The sequence below is a fragment of the Ascidia mentula genome, chromosome 7 (genome assembly GCF_947561715.1).
Source record: "Ascidia mentula chromosome 7, kaAscMent1.1, whole genome shotgun sequence".
Classification (NCBI taxonomy): Eukaryota; Metazoa; Chordata; class Ascidiacea; order Phlebobranchia; family Ascidiidae; genus Ascidia; species Ascidia mentula.
The window spans coordinates 8577046-8597797 of NC_138572.1; the positions used below are offsets into that span (position 1 = coordinate 8577046).

The window sequence follows — 20752 nt, forward strand, 5'->3', positions numbered from 1 at the left end:
AAATGTCTCAGAACGCTATATAATGTAGACAGTAAGTACACGGGATTTATGAAATAGTGATCAAGCCATTTTTCAGCCTAATAAGGTCACATTATGAAGCGTTGATTTAAAAATTACGTGATAACTTTATATTTTTTTAGCAGAGCAGCAACATATACACGTGTAGGCCCCAAGGTTGTTCTTGAGTGACTGCATAATAGGCTCGTTAACGACGGTGGGCATTTACGATGGCCACAAACAGCGTAATTACGAGTTCCCAGGTTGTACAAACAACCCTTGCACCAAACACTACAACTGAGGGATCGGTCGAGTTCATGAAGTACATCATCCTGCCCCTGTTCGGTGTGATATGCATCGTCGGGCTGATGGGCAACGCTATGATCATGTATATCATGCAAGTCAAGGTGACACCTTTTGGCATACACTAATTCCATAGAAATACGTTTTGAATTTACTTGTATCCAAACATGTATTCATCTTAACATGGGTCTAGGCCCTATTTATTATCACGAAACACAATTTTGATGATGCGAAACAAATTGACTTTTAAAAGCAAGTCAGCCATAACGAATCAATGAGGTGCAGAGAGTGCGCACTGTTTTGACCTGTTAGGTCTCATCACTGCAGCATTGTCTCTTGCAACTCTGCATTTCACGCTGCCATTGTTGCCCCCGAGATGTCGCAAAGAATATTTTTTTTCAATAGATTTGCGGAACTAAAGACTTTGAGTCTTTATGTTCTTCAATAGTGGCTACGTCATTTTTCTGCAATATTGTGAAAAACCATTGAAATAGCGATATATATCTGTTTTATTGTCATATCGTCGATACGAATTTGTCATGCCGTCGATACGATGTTCAAATCGAATGCCTAGACATGTGATTGTCACGTTGGTTTACGTATCCGATACCGGTTTAAATCAAATGTGCAGGATTCAGAACCAAAATGTTTCCTGAATATGCCATGAGCAATGAATATGAAAATGACTTTCAAAACAAACCACTGCCATTGATTTTTATGACACTGACAGAGCGACCTTGTTAGTGAAACTATATTTCCACTGTATGGCATATATAAATTTCGATGCAAAATTAGATTTTTCTCTTAAATAACATGACCTGGCGGAAAAATTTCATAGCCATCAAGGATTGGAACTGCTGGTAATTTGTTCTATGAAGATGAATAGCTGACGTCAAATCTGACATAAAGCGCATCGACCTTAAGCAATTTTCGCCCGCCTAATGGCAAGGCTTTTCATAATAGCTTGTTTCATAATCTGAAATTCATTAGCAAACAACATCAGTAGGATTAATGCGGATTAATGCATTTCGTGCCCGTCGATGCAATTTCCAACCTGGTTGATAACTTACCCTTGTCTTAGATCCCCCAGAAGAGCATTACCGACATTTACGTCACAAACCTGGCTGTAGCCGATTTCATTTTTCTGTCTATGCTGCCATTCTGGACTGTAGACATGGGAATGGATGGACGGTAAGACCCACAACCTTTAAATCTCGATATTTAAACCAAATCACTATCGAATTTATTGCGAAGTCTGTGTGTTAAAAGCAGATGAAAGGGTACAAAGAGACATACATTTGGGCCCATTTGGCTAATGGGTGTGTGTGGAATAATCGATAACGTTGTAGTTGACACAGATTACTCAGTTAACAAGTTCTGACAAAAATGTCTGTTTTGTTGTTTGGGCACTTTTATATCTTGCAACAACAAAGAGAAAAACAAATTGTAACGATTGGAAATGTACATCATGTTCTTCTGCGGCTTTTTCAATTGTTCGTCTAACCTGTATTGCTGCCATTGTTTGTAGGGGTGCGTGTTGAATCATTGGGCTTTCAAAAATCTAGTTCTATCCATTAAAGAAATATACAATCACCAAAGGAGGTTCGAGAATTGGATGGTGAATTTAAAAGGGGGGCCATTTCAAAAGTTTAAGAATCGTTTTGCCTTGATATACATTTATTGACTAACATTACAGATGGATATTTGGCCGCGTGCTTTGCAAGCTTACTAGTGGGAGTACACACTTTCACATGTACGCCAGCGTCTTCTTCCTCACCGCTATGTCAGTTGATCGTCTCTTCGCTGTTGTTTTCTATAGACACAGTCAAAAACTAAGGTATGTGGTGGCCATATTAGCTGAGATCAATTACCGCAACGTACCAACTAGTTGACATAAATATATGATGTGCAAAATAGTGTATTTCGTAAACCAATACTACATTGCATTCAAGTGCAACTGAACGCATTCATTAGAATCAGTATATATATATTTTCCGTTTACACCATAGGACTACACCGTATATTAACCGTATTTCCAAAACAAGCAGCACAAAATTAAAAGGAGCCATTTACTGTCTGTTGAATATTTAATGCAAAAACCTTTAGCTTCTGCACACACACACAGGCATTGTGCCAACTTAAAACTTAATTTCCTTTTCTGGTCAAAGTCATGAATATTAATACAATGCTCTGTCAACGTTGTTCGACAGTCGTCACTCATGTAATTCGGTTAGTGCAGAGTTGCATGCACCCGACAGGATAACGCCTAATTTTGATCGATGTCGGCACTATTTTACTTCCGTTACATGTTGTTATTTGGTCATTCACGTAATGTTAAGTTGTTAAAATTGTTGGTGCGATAATTCATAATTTTAATCGTGTTTCGTTGAATTTCCAGTGTTCTGTACCTTGATACCACCGATAAAAACTGCTTATAACTGCCCAACATCGATGAAATGCATTTCTGGCATTTTTTCATTTTAATTTAGAAAAATTGCGCAACGACTTAATATGAGATAAAAGATATAGTTTACCAAAGCAGTCAAGCTGCATTGTTTTGGCTTTCGTATGTTATAGCTTGCAATAATCCATACAGCTCTTGCAACGACGTTTTACATAATGAAAAATATATTCGAAGCCATAAACTGTATATGTAAAGTCCACGCAACATGAATCTGAAAGAGCAATACGGTGGATTCTATTTTAGCGAGGGCTTGTCTGAGATTTACATGCGAAAATCCCTTCAAAATGGCCACTTCATGCAGCTTCACGTTTAAACAGGATTATCATTTACACAGTGCTTATTGCCCTTTAGGTCAAGACGAGGAGCTCTGATTGGCTCCATCATCGTGTGGGTTTTCTCTGTGGTGATAAGCTCCGTTCCATTCCATTTTCGCGACCTCCTCTACAACAACCAAACAGGTGAGACACAAAACGTCACCTAAACGGAGCGAATTTTTACAAACAGCAATGATTTTAGAAGTAATAAGCTGAATTTTAGTGATTTTAGAGCCTCGAAGCGTGCAGCATTGACTTTTATTGAAATAACCAGTTCGTACAGTCATACGGTCCGGCCCATGGCCCGATTTGACTAATCTAAAAAAGCGCAACCAAAGAATGGCCTTTAGCATAGTAACCCGAGAACACAGTTAATGGTTTAGTAATATAGTAAATTTGCGTGCAAAACAACGATTTGATTTGATTTGATTAATAACGATTTTGTATTGTATGATCACAATAAGTTTCTCATGGCTTCACTTATAATAGAAACTTGTTTATATATCGGATTTTGTTTGACATTTTTTTTCTGTTTTGTCTAGTTTTTGCAGGTAGGAGCAATATATTCACTGATTCGTTTTGTCCTTTTGTCACGTGAATGTGAATTTATTTTACGTTGCTCTAATCCCTAATCCCCCACTCAAGTTTGAGTTCTGTTTTCGACTGGCAGCTAATCCGACAAAAACCTCTGAGTTTTAAACCCAATATACAAAGATCTTAATCCTGTCTTCAGTGTCGTACAGCTCGAAACGGTGAAAATAATGTTTAATTATTGATGGGTGCGTTCTCAAAAAGGAATTGAGCTTACTTTCTGGGGAAATGTCAAACATGTAAGGGGATAACTTCAACCTATCTTTGACCGAATGACACTAGTTAAATGACAAATTTCTATCCATGACAAAAAGCTTTCGAGTGCGGTAACGAATATCCCTTTATCAAATGTCAAGAATGAATGAAGTTTCTGAAACTAACGATCTCAAACTATAACTTCGCAGAGGACCAAACGAAAACTTACAAACCAACTCGAGGATCGTTCTATGAGGCCTAAGAAAAATAATAGATAATAAGAAAGATGTTGTGACGAATATTCAGCAAATAAGTCTGTTAGAAGTTAAAAACATTGTACTTATTGAGGTTATCAAAGACTTATTTTCCTTTATGAACAAAAGAGACATTATTTAATGTTTTAAAAAGCTTTACCTGCCGCACAAACAAACCTGGCGGAACGTGTGTTTGGGCAACCTGGTATCCGTCGTCTTGAATGATTTCAAGCCTAAATGCATTCGCCACCATCAATCTAATTATCAACAAGTTCTTTTATGTGAAGATAAATGCCAATGCAGGCCTATCATAAACTAATTTTAGCAACAACAGCGCTCAGACCTTATGGGAATTCATGCAATTACTGCGCTTGAAAATTTGAGATTAAGATTCCAATTGTCGCATAGGAGAAAATGGATATTATACAAAGCTTTTCTGATGTTTAGAAGTTGTTTTTTTTTACATATATTCCTACACATGACAGAAAAATTACAACATGCGACTTGATTACGTCGATATGCTTGCCATTCCGATTTGAAATAACGTTATGTTTTGTGGTCACAAAATCGATTGAGGATTTTCGGCGAGCTGTATATGATCTTTTGCAAGAAAGATCAGCAAAAACTAGTTTTAAAACCCTGCTACAAAAACACTCATTTGTATAAATTTGTACGATGTAAATCATGCCCCAGATTCGCGTTCTTTATCTAAGAAATAGTAGTGTCTTTATTTATGCACAAATAAATTGATAAATTGGAAATAAACTCCTTGAAAACTAACGAAGTTCTCAGTACAAAAACGAAGAAATTTATGATACAATAAAAAATACAATGAATAATACAAAATTATGATAAAACTAAATACATGACAAACTAATTTTTTTACAATTGCAAGTAACAATTCAATGTCCAAGTGTGATTTCGTATTCGCTGAAAAGGAAACACTCGATCGAGAATTTGTGAATTTAGTACCTTGCTTCATAATCCTTAAGGACCTTACCTTAATCAAGATCTCTGTTGAGGCTCTTGATTGACAATCGTTAAAAATCAATCACGCAAAGGTTAACAAATGGGATCAACCAAGCTATTGATCAACGAATTGCTTCTTTTAAAACCCTAAACGATCGTCAAAGCCGCGCAGAGCCAAGGTTTTGCTTCAATACATAAATACATAGTAACGCATATGGACATAAGCCAGGCAGCAAAGGCCTATATTGTAGCATCGTGCGACATAAAAAATGGTGTTTTGTAGTGTTTTTTGTAACATTTTGTTTATCTTACATTGAAATCTGATCTGCATTGTAAAAAAGTTTCATACATACAACAGCTTTTTGTTCTTGTCGTAATAATTACCAACAACTTGAGATTTTTATTTACTGTGTATCACGCACGCGTTGAACGTTTTTGTTTGTTTCCTGGATTATGTTTGTGAATTTGTTACTTACTATTCGTCCCATGTCGCATAAATACAGTGTTTTAACTGTTGTTACAGGTGTAAGCCGATGCGTATGGATGTTCAGCGAAAAGATACCCTCTCACCGTCTATGGTTTTTTGTACATTTTTTAACAAGGTAAAGCGGCATGATGGGTATAAGATTTGTTTCTCCATATGTTGGGTCATTACAAGGTCTTATATATTTATGTTAAGGTCAGTGATTGGATTCGCCCTTCCCTTTGTGGTGATAGCTGCATGTTATTCGGCCATTGTCATCTTCCTGAAAACACGTAAAACCAGTGGGAGGCTCACCAGCAAGAGACAGGTCTCATTTAGTTCAACCTCTTTAGGCATTTTGTTTGAAGGCGTAGTGGGAAAATTGTACCTTAATGCTTTCAAAGTCGTTTGTATAAATTTTTGGATAAAAGTATTTTTCTCCGTCGATACGACATGTGCTTTAGAATAAATATAGCCACAGCTTATGATTTTTCCAAGGCTTAGTAAATGTGTTATGTACCAAAATATCTTATTATATGAACAATAAATATATTATACATGCACTTCTTTTTTATCAACGTTAACGAAGGCAAGATGCAGTATACGCGTGTAATTTAAAATATTTTAATTTTGTTTGCATGACCGTTGATTATAATTATCAAGTGTCGCATTTGGATTAGTTGTTAACGTTTCATGTTTGACACTTATTTTGCGTTGATTTCTGCTGCAGGATCGGGCAACGACCATGGTCATGGTTGTCATTTTGGTTTTTCTCGTCTGCTGGCTCCCAAACCAAGTTTCAAACGTTATCTACGCATTGCAGGGGCTTGGTGTCATAGGTAAAAATATTATTTTTATTTCCACGTACTTTTGCATATTTTATAGCTTTCTAAATTAATCCTTAAATTTCTGTGACAAAAAGAATCTAATAACTCTTTATATTTTTTATGTGAATATTTGCTCTTTTAATAACTATTTTTGTAATATATTTACAGAAATAATTTTTGCATACAGAAGCACCCAAAACACCATCCATCGTTCATTACTTCGTGCACATGTTTAGCACTTGTTTGGCGTGGGGGCACAGCTGCGTCAATCCCATCCTATATGCGTTCATGCGTGAAGACCTCAAACTAAAGGTATCATTGTAGTTTCATCACTTTAAACCGTAATTATTTATCAACTGTAGATGCTGGCCTTAACATTCCAGGAAAGCGGACGCTTGAAATACATAAGTCGCTGTACTGAAAGTAGTGTTGAATTTATGGGACTTAACACTGAACTTAGTGATGGATTTTTTAGCATTTAACAAAAAAGTTATTCTAGAATACCGTAGCTGTGTCTAATCCAATACCTGCAAATTATGTTTTAAACATTTTTACAACATTTAACTGTATATTGACCTTTACTTAACTTTAATTTTCCTTAACTTTACATCTCCTGGCAAGCGTGCCAATGTTGACACGCGGGGGATGATTCACAACTCGCCAAGTGATATTCGAGTTTATTTTCCAATATTGTTTTCATGTATGCTCAAAAGAGCCATAATAATCATTGAGAGCTGCAGACAGATGTACACACTGTTAGGTCTCGTTAGTGCAGCTGGTAACTGTGGCGCTGCTAGCCCAACAGCTCTCATTAATTTCTAGTATTTAAAACTATTACATTGTTTTGCACACAAAAGTTTGGCAACGTAACGTCATTAAACATGCGCATAGGTCTTTGTGAATATAGAAGAATTTGTTAATATAATTGCTTGGATATAAACTACTTACCTTTATCCCCATCTTAAGCTCTTTATCTCCGTGTTCATAAGAACGTGGAGTCAAATCGATTCAACTAATTATGATTCCTATGCAAACGTAACAAAACATGCGTCAAGTTTTACGCAATTGCGGATCGATCGTCCCGCGGATTCAGTTGATAATCCGGCCCCTAGGGAGCTTTGGAAGGAATACTTTGGACGGGCAATCTCTCTGAACTGATAAGTAATAAACAACGCGTAATTAGGAATCCTGGGAAAACCACACAGAAGGTAAAGGGGGTGTTAGTGACGTTGGCTTTTGACCATTGGAATCAGAAAAATCGATTTTTTTTCTCAAATTTCTGGTCATAGTGTAAAGAATTGGCAACGGTTGTCAATGCCCCATTACAACAATTTGGAATGTCACCGAAATATAAATTGAACTTAAATTGTGCGTGTTATTAATTCTCCATAATTCCAAAGAATATCAGAAATACCTCCCGCTTTCACTTCCGCTTTCACTCCCTCTTGCATGGGCATATTATTTTTATTTCTCAATTCTCAATGGCCCAACTATGAAACAAAATCTATAAAGGCGACAACAGCCTAAATTTAAGCACCTATTTTGTTTTACAGTTACTCGACCAGGAAAAATGAAATATATTTATCGAAAGCGATCGTGCGTTTTCCAAAAACACTTCAAATTTTTACATTTATGTTCCCGCTAATGATATGATACTGAGTTTCTTCAAATAATAAAATTCCAACATTTTAACTTGCAATTAAAAACTTTTGTTTTTGACTTCAGATGACAGAAGTTATTCATTCTTCGATGAAGCACTGCTGCGGTTCAAACATTTCGGATCGTCTTCTGACGTCAAGAAAGACGCAGACACCCCAAAGGCCGCCGTCTTCTCGCGAAGAGACCTGTCTGGTAAAAACGTCCAATGATTTTGTTCAATGCCCTTAAAATTTTGTATCTTCGCCCGTATAGAGGCGATACATCTTTCATCCAAATGGTTTAAACCAGGGGTTCGTAAGCTGTTCTCTAAGGGGTTGTTATAGGATGCTGAATCTTGGGGGTTGGTTATACAAATGCCGTGTTACATTTGTATCCATTAGGAAAGTTAAAAATATTGTTGTAATGGGAATAAACCACAAGGGGTGCGAGAACTGTAAGGTGATTTCAAAAATGGTTTCGACAAGTAAAAAGGTTGGAAATCACTGATTAAAACAGAGTAAGTTAAGGTGTCCGCTTTCTTAGTGGTAAGCCTGAACATTAAAGGATATGACTTGAAATAGAAAGTCAGACGCGCAAACAATTGCATCATGAGTGCAAATAAAGCCACCACGATCGACTGGTTCCTTAGTTTTGTCAGAATCTATTCCTCTACTGAGCATTGTCATTACTACTAGCGACGCCAATTTATTCCGATAGTCAATAATTTGACACTTTCAAAAGTCTGCCATAATCGATTTTGACAATAACATATATTAGTGGTGGAAAACTAGATGTTTGTGGTTCAAAATCGTGTATTTTCAGTGCTGGAAGAGAAGGAAGAACATATACGAAGAAATGGCCTTGAAAGAGGTGAAGGATGGGGAGGAAGTTTGCAATTCGAGCAAAAGTAACGCACCCGGGTATGTCCACGGCTTGTATCGTATAATTTTGCATTACGGTATGGATTGCTTCGTGGCATTTCTGTCCTTCAAGGTTTTTTTCAAAGACCTTACCCTATGAAACTAGATTGACAAAAATATATGTGCATTCACTGAAATCCTCTACATTTTATCAGGGTCAGCAACAGCCAACAATCAACTACACGCAACACTATTGAAACAAGCCTGCTTGTGGATGGTAAGCGAAAACGTAACTCTCTCTGTCCAAACAATGTGCTAACAGTTTATGTACCAAAATTTAAGTAAGTTATTTCTTTTTTTAAAAAAAACAACACTGTTTTCATAACAAATGATACAAAATAAATGATCGCTTAATTTTAGCTATTAATTTTTTAATTCAGGTAAGTCCTACACAACTTCAATAGTCCGATGACCAACTACAAGTTTCAACATCATGCAAAATAGTCCGTTCGAGGAATTGTAAATTACTTGTTTTTGTCCTACACCTAGCCTACGAGTTATTATTCTTCCATGCGCTTCAGTAGTGTTTGCAGAATTTGCCGCAAATCTTGTGTTATTTATTGTTATAGATAGTTATTTTGCACCGAAAATGTAAAAAAAAATTATGTTACGTTGGTAGAACTAGAGATGTAGTCGTTCCAAGTTACATAACATGTGTACAAGACGGATGTCAGTGTTAGGGTTCGGCAACCCATCCTAGCCGCGGTTCAAACCAAACGTTACAATGCATCTTTGGGCCGTAGTATTTTTCCACGGACAATAACATTCTCTTTACTGTTGATTATTGTTGGTAAATGTTGCGAATTATACGGGCATTTTGTTTAGATTATCGTCTTAATAGTGGCACTCTTTGAGTCACATAGTTAGTGCTGTTTGTTCAGAGGTTGCCTACCGGATGGTTTTGCAGGACGGTCCGGATGCGGCCCCGCGGGCCTCAAGTTGTCGGCCCTGGCCTATACGATAACGATATTGAAATATTTTTTGGATGTCACGCACATCTGCTACAAGATCGGTTTACAATTAAACAACTTCTTCCTAATTTTTGCTTTTCCTGGAGAATCTTTGTTATATTGTAATGTTTCTCGGCTTTGCTATACATTGTCATGTGTTTTATTTTTGAAATAAGATATTCGATGACCATTTTATCCGTGTCCGTGCTGTTTGCTTTTCTTCTTCATTTATGTCGTAGTTCATCAAGAAAAATAAAATGTTTTGATCTCATTTTTAATTGTTTGTTAGATCGAAAGCCTGGTGTAGTGTAGTTTTCATCAAGTGTGTGGCGTGTATCTGTGGGATTAGCAATCGCTACAGATATATCTTAAGATATATAAGATTTTTTGTGGGGAAATTGCTACGTCGCGTTTCTTGCCCAACATAAACCAGATTCACTACAATTGTTTTAAATTTGTCATATTTTGAACAAAACAGGTGCAGAAACAGAACAAAATCCAACTTTTCTTACTATGTTTGCACTTGACTACATGCGCCGCTTTTTCGTGGGTTGAAACAAGCGGAGTTGTTCGGTTTGAGAGAGGGAGTTTAAGATGTAATGAACAAATTTTTTCTGGCCCTTGCCTGGAATGCGGTCTCACAGCAATTAATATCAAAATAACTGGGATACAAAGTTAAGTAGTAGGCATTTAATTCTGGTTCCCTGATAACTTTCGGAAGACAAATGTGGGTGTCAATAATATTTAAATGAAACACAGCAAACTGAGACTTTTGGTTTGAACTATGTTGCCTTGGTTTAGTCTGAATGTATGCTTGCCGAGAAACATGTGTCTTTCTGATATACCAATAATCAATGCATTTCGATCGAGAGCCATGTATATGTGGGAACAAAGAAAATGCAACAAGGTTACGCTCGGGCGCCACTTAGCGGAATAGCTTAGCATTGAAAACGCCATACGGATGCAGTGGACACAAAATAAAACAAATTGTTTGCGTTTTGACGTTTACAACATATTACCTTTTCACAACACATTAATATACTCCACATAGGGTAATAGTATAATATAACCTTTTGTTTCTTATACACTTCTCTGTAGCACATGCATTGAGTTTTCCGCTCAGCTTCAAACAAGGTTATTCAGCAAACATCTACGACGTTGATTGGTCCGTTTCGTCACGTGACGCACGTTATCCAAAAACGGAAATCGCGCAATAAGAGTTTAAAAGCTTTGTTGAAATCGTCGTTGGAATAAGCGTAAATAAACGGGTTTAGCGCCGAGTTGGCATAACCAAGCCAGTTTATAAAAACCTCAGCGGGTGGAGGCAAGAAGCATTCGTCGCAAAATGGAAATATAAGTTCTTTCAGAAAGAAGGGGAGCCAGCAGGCCACGAAGGCACCAATTACCATTCCGATGGTCTTGATGATCTGTAAGAATAGTTATTATAATTTACAGTTTTTTGTTATGACAACAAAGGGCTCTCGTGCATTGATGCATTTTTATACTGGCATACAATGGAATTCAATATGTTTAATATAATAGCCTATATATATATATATAAATATATATTTTTAATTTATTTTTTTTAACTTAATTTATAGGGTAAGTTTTGCATAGTTAACGTAAGGGGTGTTCAACATATTTTGTTTCGGCATAAGGATTGTTAACTACAGACAGTTATATAAAATGTCAGCTTTATTTGATTTATTACCTTTCTTTCGCGCCGTAGCCTTAAACGAGCTTTAGTTCTCTGCATAGATGACAAGCTTGCGCTTCTGAAACTTGTCCCAGGGTAACCGATGGTCAGTCGCTTTCTTGTGCACTGAATGCTATTCGTGCGCGATCTGCGCATTGTGCTCTGTGTTATCAGCACTTTATTTTCCTCCATTCTGTCGCCTTGTTTGAATGCATTACCCTGCTTTGTCTGGCACTGAGGAATTGCAGGCGATTGGTTGACGACGGGATATTCATTACTGTGACTGCTGCAGAACGAGCATTGAACATCAGGAATTCTGTGCAAAGGTGGTGTTGGTGTATTTCCTTCTGTGACGTCATCTCTGTTGCGTTCCTTATTCCTAATAAGGGCCAGGAAAGCCGTAAGTTTTCGTCCAGCTACGTGGAGTATCGATGGCCTGAAACGGTTTAGACGGGTGATGAACTACAGAAAAAATTAGGTTTTTGTATAATTCTAGAGACGGGTGATGAACTACAGGATGTTTTGGTGAAAAAATACTACAATTTTAAACCAAAATGTAGTGGCACACGTTAAAGTTATATCACCAGCCACGATTGGTTTGGCATTAACATATGAGACTATAAAATAAGGTTTTCTGCTTGTTTAAAGTCCATTCAACAACAAAATGCATTTTTGTCCACTAGATGCAGTGACATATACAACTTAACTATGCTGGTGGTACAGAAAAACCTTGGTTTGTTGCCTAAATTCACGAAAACGTTAGGAGACGGGTAAACGAAATCAAATCACAAAAAAGTGTTGCCAGACGGGTTTTCAGAAAAACACACCTGACTCTAGCTGTGCTGTAATTATTGTTGTTTTTGTTGCTTTCCATGGGTCCAGGGTGGTTTTCGCTGTTGGCAAAACAACGTGACATTTAATAATACTTTCCGAGGTAAACCACGTGTAAGACAAAGATTGCTTGGCATGAGCGCCATGACACAAAAGTAGACATTCGTCGACTGTGACGTCACAATCGTTGGATTTCAAAGAACGCAACGGAAGCAACAAAGGCGCGTTCAAATGTAAGTCGACAGGTGGAAGCGATTAAGTTGAGTATGGATCAGCTGCGGGTTTAAAGGAATTGAGAAATAGATTATGGACTTGGAAAACAAGTTTGGTGTATTTTGATCGAGTTGAATTCTTGACATTTGCACAGTAGCTCGCACATGGCCTTTTGCATTATTCTGCCCACACCAGAAGTTGCCAAATGTAAGGATGGTATGCATAGAAGGGTTCATTACTTTTGTTATGGATGATTTCGTCACCGCTTAATGAAACTTGGGAACCATTGGCTTACACCAACAAGACTATGCGAAGAAGTACTCAGCAAGACAATTACAAAAGTCATTTCATCACATACCTTGTGGACAGCTGGCTCACAGATTCTCTCAAGTGTTGTGCCATAGAAAGGACGCCCTTCTCCAGGGGGGATTTGTGAGCACGTCGCCAAGCAATACGAAAAACCCGCCAATAGATGAAAACAATGATGGACAGTGGTGCGTAGAATGCTACAGTGGTAGCTACAATTCTGTAGATCTGCAGGAGAAAATCTGTGCTAATATGACAACACATCTGTACTTTAAAAAACTACATAACACATAAAATGAAGCAACAACCTTTACGCAGCTTTCTTCGAACATAAAAACCATTGACAAGTTTTAATTCCAGACAACCACACATTTCTTCCTAATCCACACCCATACCTTGTTTGTATACACGACGCATAGCAGTCGTTCGTTGGAAGCTGGTTCAGCTGAGTTTGTTACATCTTGGGTGGTAGCGATTATCTGATAGGTTGAGCCGTTGCCAGGAGTGACTGATGTGGTTGATGACAACTGCAAACATGGCCACACACGTATGTTCATACTTATCGTTGGGTAAGTGATATTAAATGACCTACAGCTAATATGTCCCAAACACTGAAGATAGGCCATAAAGGGAAGCTGGTGGAGGCAATAATATATGCATAAACATCTTTGATAACAATAACATAATGGTTCTGATTCCTATATTGTTTGGGCATGGAGATTTTCTTTAATTACTTCTAGTCTTATCAGAAATTTATATAATAGTGCTGATACGGTAGAGATTCGATCAATTTGTTAAATTCGCGTTTCAACCGCAAAACAACAAAATTGTGTGCTCGAAAAGACAACATGACGGTTACAGACGTGACACAAACTCACGTGATCATTCGCTTGACTGCTCTCGCTGACGTCATAAATGTTGTCGGGCACTACGAAGTGTGGAACAACAGACAGAAGTGCAGCAGCCGACCATATGATGACAATGTAGGGCAGCACCTTTGTAAACGTTGTTTTTGCTTGAAAACGCAACTTCGTGATAACTGCATACCTTCAAATACACACAAGGTACATTGTAGAAGATGAAAACAACCTAAATTTTGTGCAGCTTCGCTGTCAAAGGGATTCTATTGCTTTATCTTTACCAACTACTAGAGAAAAAATTGCTTCTTATGTTATTTGCTGGAGAATATGGAACAGCATATGACACAAACCATGATGGCTTTTCTCCCATCAAGAAAATTACCACCAGGCTATAGTCATTTGACAATTTGACATGCGTTTTCCTGCAAAACACATTCATCTCGTTGTCAATCATTTTAAGTTGTTCGACCAGGCTTATCCCTTATCGCTTTTACCAAAGGTCATCTGTAATTTGACGCTTGGCGCTGAAAATGAGAAGATGCATGCGACAGATGGTATTTGAACCTAGATCGAAACCGCCCCATTCGAGCTCACACGTTTAGCGGTTGCTGAGCCAGTGATCCGGTTTGGTTTTATTGAATAACGTTGCGGTATGTTCAATTGTGTAACGTGGCGACGATTAAGCAAGGTGTGCAAAGAGCGTTCACGGTTGTTAAGCCTCTTTGGTCAAATATACACGCAGAACCCATCCTAACCGATGCCATATTGCCCAAAAAATGCACTATCTCAGCAAAAGCTTCTAGTCTGTTAACAACGAAATGCTTTATTGAATGTTCCTGATATTACTGACCGTCTAAAATGGCAAGCTTCTCCTTTTTCTATCGAATTTTCGATGTTCGTCGAACACTTACATTCGTACATTTCACCCCATATTTTTTGCATTTAGTTTTGAATACAGACACCGAATGCAAGATTCACAGCGAATCCTAAATGAAATGCACTCATACCAAATTTATGGATCGGCGCTTGGATGCGTGCATTGCCGTTAGTATCTGTCTACGAAAATGCAATTACATTTAAACAAACACTAGGGAATTTAGACCTGGAATAACCATAATATAATGCAATTTTGTCGCCATACTGCGCCAATACAAACAATGGAATAATTTTCTTTGACCAATATGAAAATCCATGTCAATATATATTTGGTTCCGGTCAAATAATGGCCACACGTATTCGGTTAAGCCAAGCCCAAACCTTTTATCGCTTTTTTTATCTACTGTTTTCCACTTTATGTGAGGAGGTTTTCGGTCCGAATAAGATACAACTGTTCGGCAGAACTTAAACCAATGATTCTTTCATGGCTGATGGTGCACTTGCACACGTGATTCCAGCGATACTTATAGTGCTGAGCGTTTTTTTTTTAGACAACCTCGCTTGCGTAATTTGTTTTTATTAGTAAAACAGCTAACAGGTAACGCAGTTGGAAATATCATTGGTATATAAATATAAATAAATATAAAAGCCTTCAGATAAGCTTACGACGTATCAACAACAATAAAACGACGCACTGGTGCATCATTACACAGCCTTTTCCAACCCTGACTTAAGCGTGTGTGCATGTGAGCTGCAGACAGGTGTACACACTGTTTCGACCTGTAAGGTCTCATCAGTGCAGCTGTTTACTCTGGCACTGCGCTAGCTTTTACACTAACAGACACACAGATTTCCACTTTGTGGTACCTTTCGGTCAATGTCGATCCGTTGGATACCAAAAATAAGGACCAAAACCTAGAGACGAACCACCGTGGAGCGGCCAAACTACTGCTTGGTATGCAATAGTGCTGCCGGCCCTGTTTCCAACTCTCAATGAATATATATATGGCTCTTTTTGCACATATGAGTACATGTAATTATCAAGCTAAATTCTCTTTGTTGGGCACTCTTTTGTAAAAGACTGACTTTTGTATTACAAAAAGTACACTAGCTTTCGCGAGTTGTCGAGATGCTTTCTTCGACTGCCTTGCGCTTGTTGTTTTTTTGTATTGCATTGTGTTTATTTACACCTGAGGAAGCGAGAGGAACTCGCGAAAGCTAGTATGCTTTTTGTAATAAAAAAGTCAGTCTTTCACAAAAGAGTGCCTAACAAAGAGAATTTAGCTCGTATACATATAAAGACTGACACGGCACGTCTAATAATATGATGTATTATCAAGAATATCTTGGTTACCTGTCATAAGCGATGGCGCAGAGATGCAATATGGAAGCTGTGCAACAAGCCACGTCGAAAAAGAGGAATATTTGACACGTGATATTGGATGGCAACCACCAGGTGCGCCCGAACTGGGGGCCGAATTCGTACAACGTCATCAATGCCGAGTAAGGCGCCACCAACAGGCAGACGAGTAGGTCGGCTCCAGCTAAAGATCTGCACATTGACGTAAGTTTTTGAGGTGATGATAATTTTTGGGGTATTAAATGTAGAATACGAGCTACTAATTACGGAATTGAGATAATATGAAAGTGCGATTTGTACCGTTTTTATTTGCGCGTATTATTTAAATGACAGAACAATATACTGTAAGTGTAAAAGAACCATGTTCTGTTGAAGAAACATATACTTTAAAAAGGCTGAATTTTCGAAAACAACGATTGATGGAGTTTTATGCTTTTTTATGCGTCTTTGTCGGCAAAACAACACGCTTGTCAAACTACACAGGTAAAAAATATGTTGGTGTTATTAAAAACGGGAACATTTGCCTATAAATCATGACGGTATACTTTCTAACTAAGAAATTTCAGCCCTTTGCACATGGTCGCGACATTGCTGTTTTAAACAACGAATATTTAACCAACAAATAACAGTGTGTTTTCCAAACATTCATTTGAGCAACCGAGCATAAAAGAACGGCAAAAATTATTCTTTGTGGAATTTTCTTTTTTGTTGAGGCTAAAAGCGGAAAAGAGTGCATTCCACATAACAAATTGTATTATGTACGGGACAAAACTGGCGCCACGGCCGTCAAGTGATCAACGTGCGTTTGTTTGGTGTAAACCGATAGGGTATACAGCCGGAGCTTCACGGCCTCTTGACTTGTGCAAATATAACTCGAATTTGATATCATAAATTGCGATGTGTATTCGATAGAACGGCCCCTTGCGCAAATATACAGACAAAACAACAGGTTGTCAGTGTATGGGACAAATTCAGCACAATATACGCAGAAAGTGGGAGAATTGTTAAACGTGGATGTAATCTGTTAAAACAAATATAAAGCGTGCATGACCGTTAGCAATTTCGCCGCGAAGCACAATTTACGTATTTCTGACCTTTCAGTTTATGCATGCACAACCAATGTAAAAACAATAGGTTTCTGATCCCAAAATAATGTAATTACCCCGTTGTGCATTATTTATCCCAAATAATGCACAACGAGGTAATTACAGCAAGGCACGGCACGGTGCGACATGAGAAAAGTTTGGGAAGAACTATGGCATGAATGTTTAACGCTCACAAACGTCGGACTTGCGTTAAATTGTGGGTCAAAAAGTCAATGGGATAATTTTTCACACCCACCCATGTGTTATAGGCATGTACAGCTGCTGTGACGATAAGCTTATTAATGTTTACCCGGGTGAATTTATTTACGGCTTCATTTTACGACTGTTTAAAGCTGTCTACGTCACCACATTACTTTAATTGGAATTCCAGGAGGTAGTGCTTGCTTTAAGATGCCATATTTCATACAATCCAGATACCATTTTGCATCCTCCAAGTAGAGCAGTGCTTCCCAACCTGCGGTACGCGTACCACTTTTGGTACGCGACGGCATTCAGGTGGTACGCGAGCACCTTTTCGTAATTTGCGAATTAAGGAAATCGTAAGTGAGTGTTTGTTACTTCATCCCCTATGTTACTTTGTAACACTTAACTAGGTGGTACGCGTCGAAATCGTTTTACCTCCAAGTGGTACGCAAGCACAAAAAAGGTTGGGAATCACTGAAGTAGAGCATCATCATTGCATATATTTATACATTTGTCATTACGCTCACACTCAATTTGAAGATTTTTTTGGAACGAAACCGGTGATATGGTTCGTTTCTGCAGATGAACATACAGCACAACGAAGACCAACGGGCTGTGACCTACAATTGGAGCTTCAAAACTTTACAATTGTTACGTCACAATGGTCCCCATGAGGTCGGAGCCTGGAGTTAGTCAGCGCAGAAATTCTATGAACAAATGTCCCGTTTTCGCATGAATAATTTAGACTATTTTTGACTCGTTTGTGCGAAAGACGTCAATAAAAGATCCATAAGTCGGCCGCATTTCAAAAGGAACAACTACTGTCAGATTGCGTACAATTTATGTAAAGCACGAAAACGGAATGCGGGCGCACGACATCCTAGCGTAGTGCTTACTTTGGAAAGCCTGTGAGCGACAGGCCTATTTCAGAGTCCATACAAGCATTTTGGACCGTAGCTAATATGTTTACGCTTGGGCTCAAGTCGCACGTTTTTTATTACTCGCTGAAGTGGTCGTGTTTTTGCAAGCTCTTCACTTTGTATTCCTTGTATTTACATTTCTATACGACTATGTATAGGCTTTGTTGACTGAAATTGAAAATGTAGTAAACGTATGTATGACAAACATCATATAATGTAATTGCCTGTAGCTCATTCATGGGGAATTTGTGATTACCTTCGTATGTAATACAGTGTGACAAACATCGCTAGTGTTAAACTACTTTTGAGGATGTTTTTGACATCAAGCATCTTCTAACACCACACTGTCCATGTTGGTAATGTTTTACGAAAATCTTCAAAACGGACAGTGCGGTTTAGTAAATAACCTTACCCTATTAGGTAATTGCCACGCGTATGGAATTTCCTCTGTCTTGCGATGGCTGCTATCACCAGAGAATTGCCGAACAAACCCGCTAGAATAATAGCCCCAAACACAATCCCAACGATCAGCCGTGATGCAAGGGCCCAACTCCCGTCAACGTGGGTAATCTCTCCCGGTCTTGCTGCGGTTGTGTAATCCATTGCTTGCCTTCGTTACTGTTGCCGCCCAAGTTTCTTTCCACTACATGATAGTTTTACTCACCACAATTTACAACAGTTTACGTTATATCGCGGATACTGAATAACAATAATATTACTTGATCAAAAAACTGTCTCTAATAGGGTTAAATAACAGTGAGCTTGAACACAAACTGTATTCTGTCATCTGTCAACTCGTTGTGGTCTTTCATAGTATTAAAGCGGCGCCTGTAAATGACATTTGCCATTGAGAAAGGCGCAGTGATAATTCCTAAACTTAGACCCACATAGCCAACCTAAACAACCTAGTAACTAGAAAAAAATATTTTCTACCGTCTAAAGGTACAACTAATTTTTGCTCATCCTGCGAACATGACTACTATGCGCCTGATACAACGGGCTTATCATTGATGTGACAGGTCACAGCGGAAATATGTACAGTACATCCGACAGGGGCGGTATGCTTCGATGCCGTGCTGGTCTTGCGCTCTTGGTGTCTGAGACGTAGTTTTTCTCTCGTAAAAATCTACCTATATTTGTTTGAGGCTCGGAACGATTCGTGTTTTCCTTGAGTAAACGGCTATGACTGGTTCGGTTAAACTGACGTTTCCACATAAATTGAACCTTTCTGATTAATAAGAATTGTTCTTCTGACACTTAAGTTGTTTATTGTAACCAACGTTTCGTTCACCATCGGCGAGACTTCCTCATGGTTATGTCACAACGACAATGCACCAAGTGCATAAAACACCAAAAACGCAACAAAAACATATCTTTAAGAACAATTCCTAGTAATTACTATGCCTGGCAGCAAGAATTATTTTGTTTCAATATAAGATAAACATATTATACGCATACACTCATACCTGCTTATTGTATAATAGTCAAGTAGCAAATGTGTTTACATGTATTAAAAACTCATGCATCCATAAACTGACAAAAATTTTTTACTGCGAATTAGGTAATGCAATTTTAAGGTATGTTTATTATTTTCATCCATTTACTACCACTAGTATTGTTTCCAGTTATTGTATTGCTTTGTTTTCGGCTTCTACTTTATGTTCAATGTTGGTTGCATGTCAATCTTACTGCAATTAAAAGTGGTTCCAGTTTTCAAATTCATCAATTCAAGTATAATTTTTGAGTGGTTTTGCAATATAGCAAAAAAGCTACTGAAGTATTGATAATGCGTAAAGAAGCAGAAACTGCAATATAGCTACTTTAGTTGTTAGACCAGCGGTTCCCAACCTTTTTTTCTCATTTCCTACTTAAGAGTTTAAACGGAATATAAATTTTTTAACAACGATTTAACTGTTGCATTTTTGCCGCATTGCGTGACCAAATACCAATAAGTGTACGACACACTGTGAATACAGAACATAACATTTCATTTCCAACTGCTTTCGTATATTTCGGTTATGACTAATTACCCATCTACAACCCTACAATTTCCCGCTGGTGGCAAATTTTCCATTGGTTAAGAACCACTGTGTTAGGCATTTACGCATTCATTTCTTACATTGACGTTTCTCATTCTGTGTGGTAAGAATGAGGATAATACGAAGCAAACATAATGCGACTGAATGTGTGATATGTATCAGGTATGTTTGCTTACAATGCGGTAAAAATTCCCACAGCAGATTTTCTACATACTGTTCTAGCAATACGCAAAACGAACACAATAGCAATTGTGGTTGTGGGATTATTGCGGGAAGAGCTGGAAAGGTTTAAAAACAAACGGACAATTAATTAGGTGGGAATTAGATAAGATTTTGCGAATTCGGCATTTTGGTTTTGTACCTGATAATCATTCCAGATATGGGTATAACCAGGTTAGCATGGCCCTGGATCAAAAAACACGAAAAATGTTGATGCAATTATATCAACAACTTTGCCCGATGTTGAATGATGTACTT

The 20752-nt window shown here is 38.0% G+C and overlaps 2 protein-coding genes and 1 long non-coding RNA gene across 3 annotated transcripts; 2 read left to right on the forward strand and 1 right to left on the reverse strand.

Moving 5' to 3' along the window:
- Positions 1-308: 308 nt before the first annotated feature.
- Positions 309-8264, forward strand: LOC145909489 (somatostatin receptor type 5-like). The gene is made up of 9 exons (XM_082996880.1): positions 309-404; positions 1382-1491; positions 1997-2137; positions 3116-3222; positions 5611-5689; positions 5767-5878; positions 6281-6389; positions 6565-6689; positions 8103-8264. The coding sequence occupies exons 1-9, from the start codon at positions 315-317 to the stop codon at positions 8262-8264; spliced, it is 1035 nt and encodes a 344-aa protein (XP_082853006.1). The 5' UTR covers positions 309-314.
- Positions 8265-8876: 612 nt separating this feature from the next.
- Positions 8877-9531, forward strand: LOC145909220 (uncharacterized). Its single transcript, XR_014403123.1, has 3 exons — positions 8877-8935; positions 9091-9152; positions 9316-9531. It is a non-coding gene; the product is annotated as an uncharacterized LOC145909220 (long non-coding RNA).
- Positions 9532-10817: 1286 nt separating this feature from the next.
- Positions 10818-18928, reverse strand: LOC145908699 (5-hydroxytryptamine receptor 1A-like). The gene is made up of 8 exons (XM_082996023.1): positions 18649-18928; positions 16022-16219; positions 13810-13978; positions 13327-13458; positions 12984-13159; positions 12409-12474; positions 11597-12017; positions 10818-11312 (listed from the first exon to the last, which is right to left on the reverse strand). The coding sequence occupies exons 1-8, from the start codon at positions 18837-18839 to the stop codon at positions 11061-11063; spliced, it is 1605 nt and encodes a 534-aa protein (XP_082852149.1). The 5' UTR covers positions 18840-18928; the 3' UTR covers positions 10818-11060.
- Between the last annotated feature and the right edge of the window lie 1824 nt (positions 18929-20752).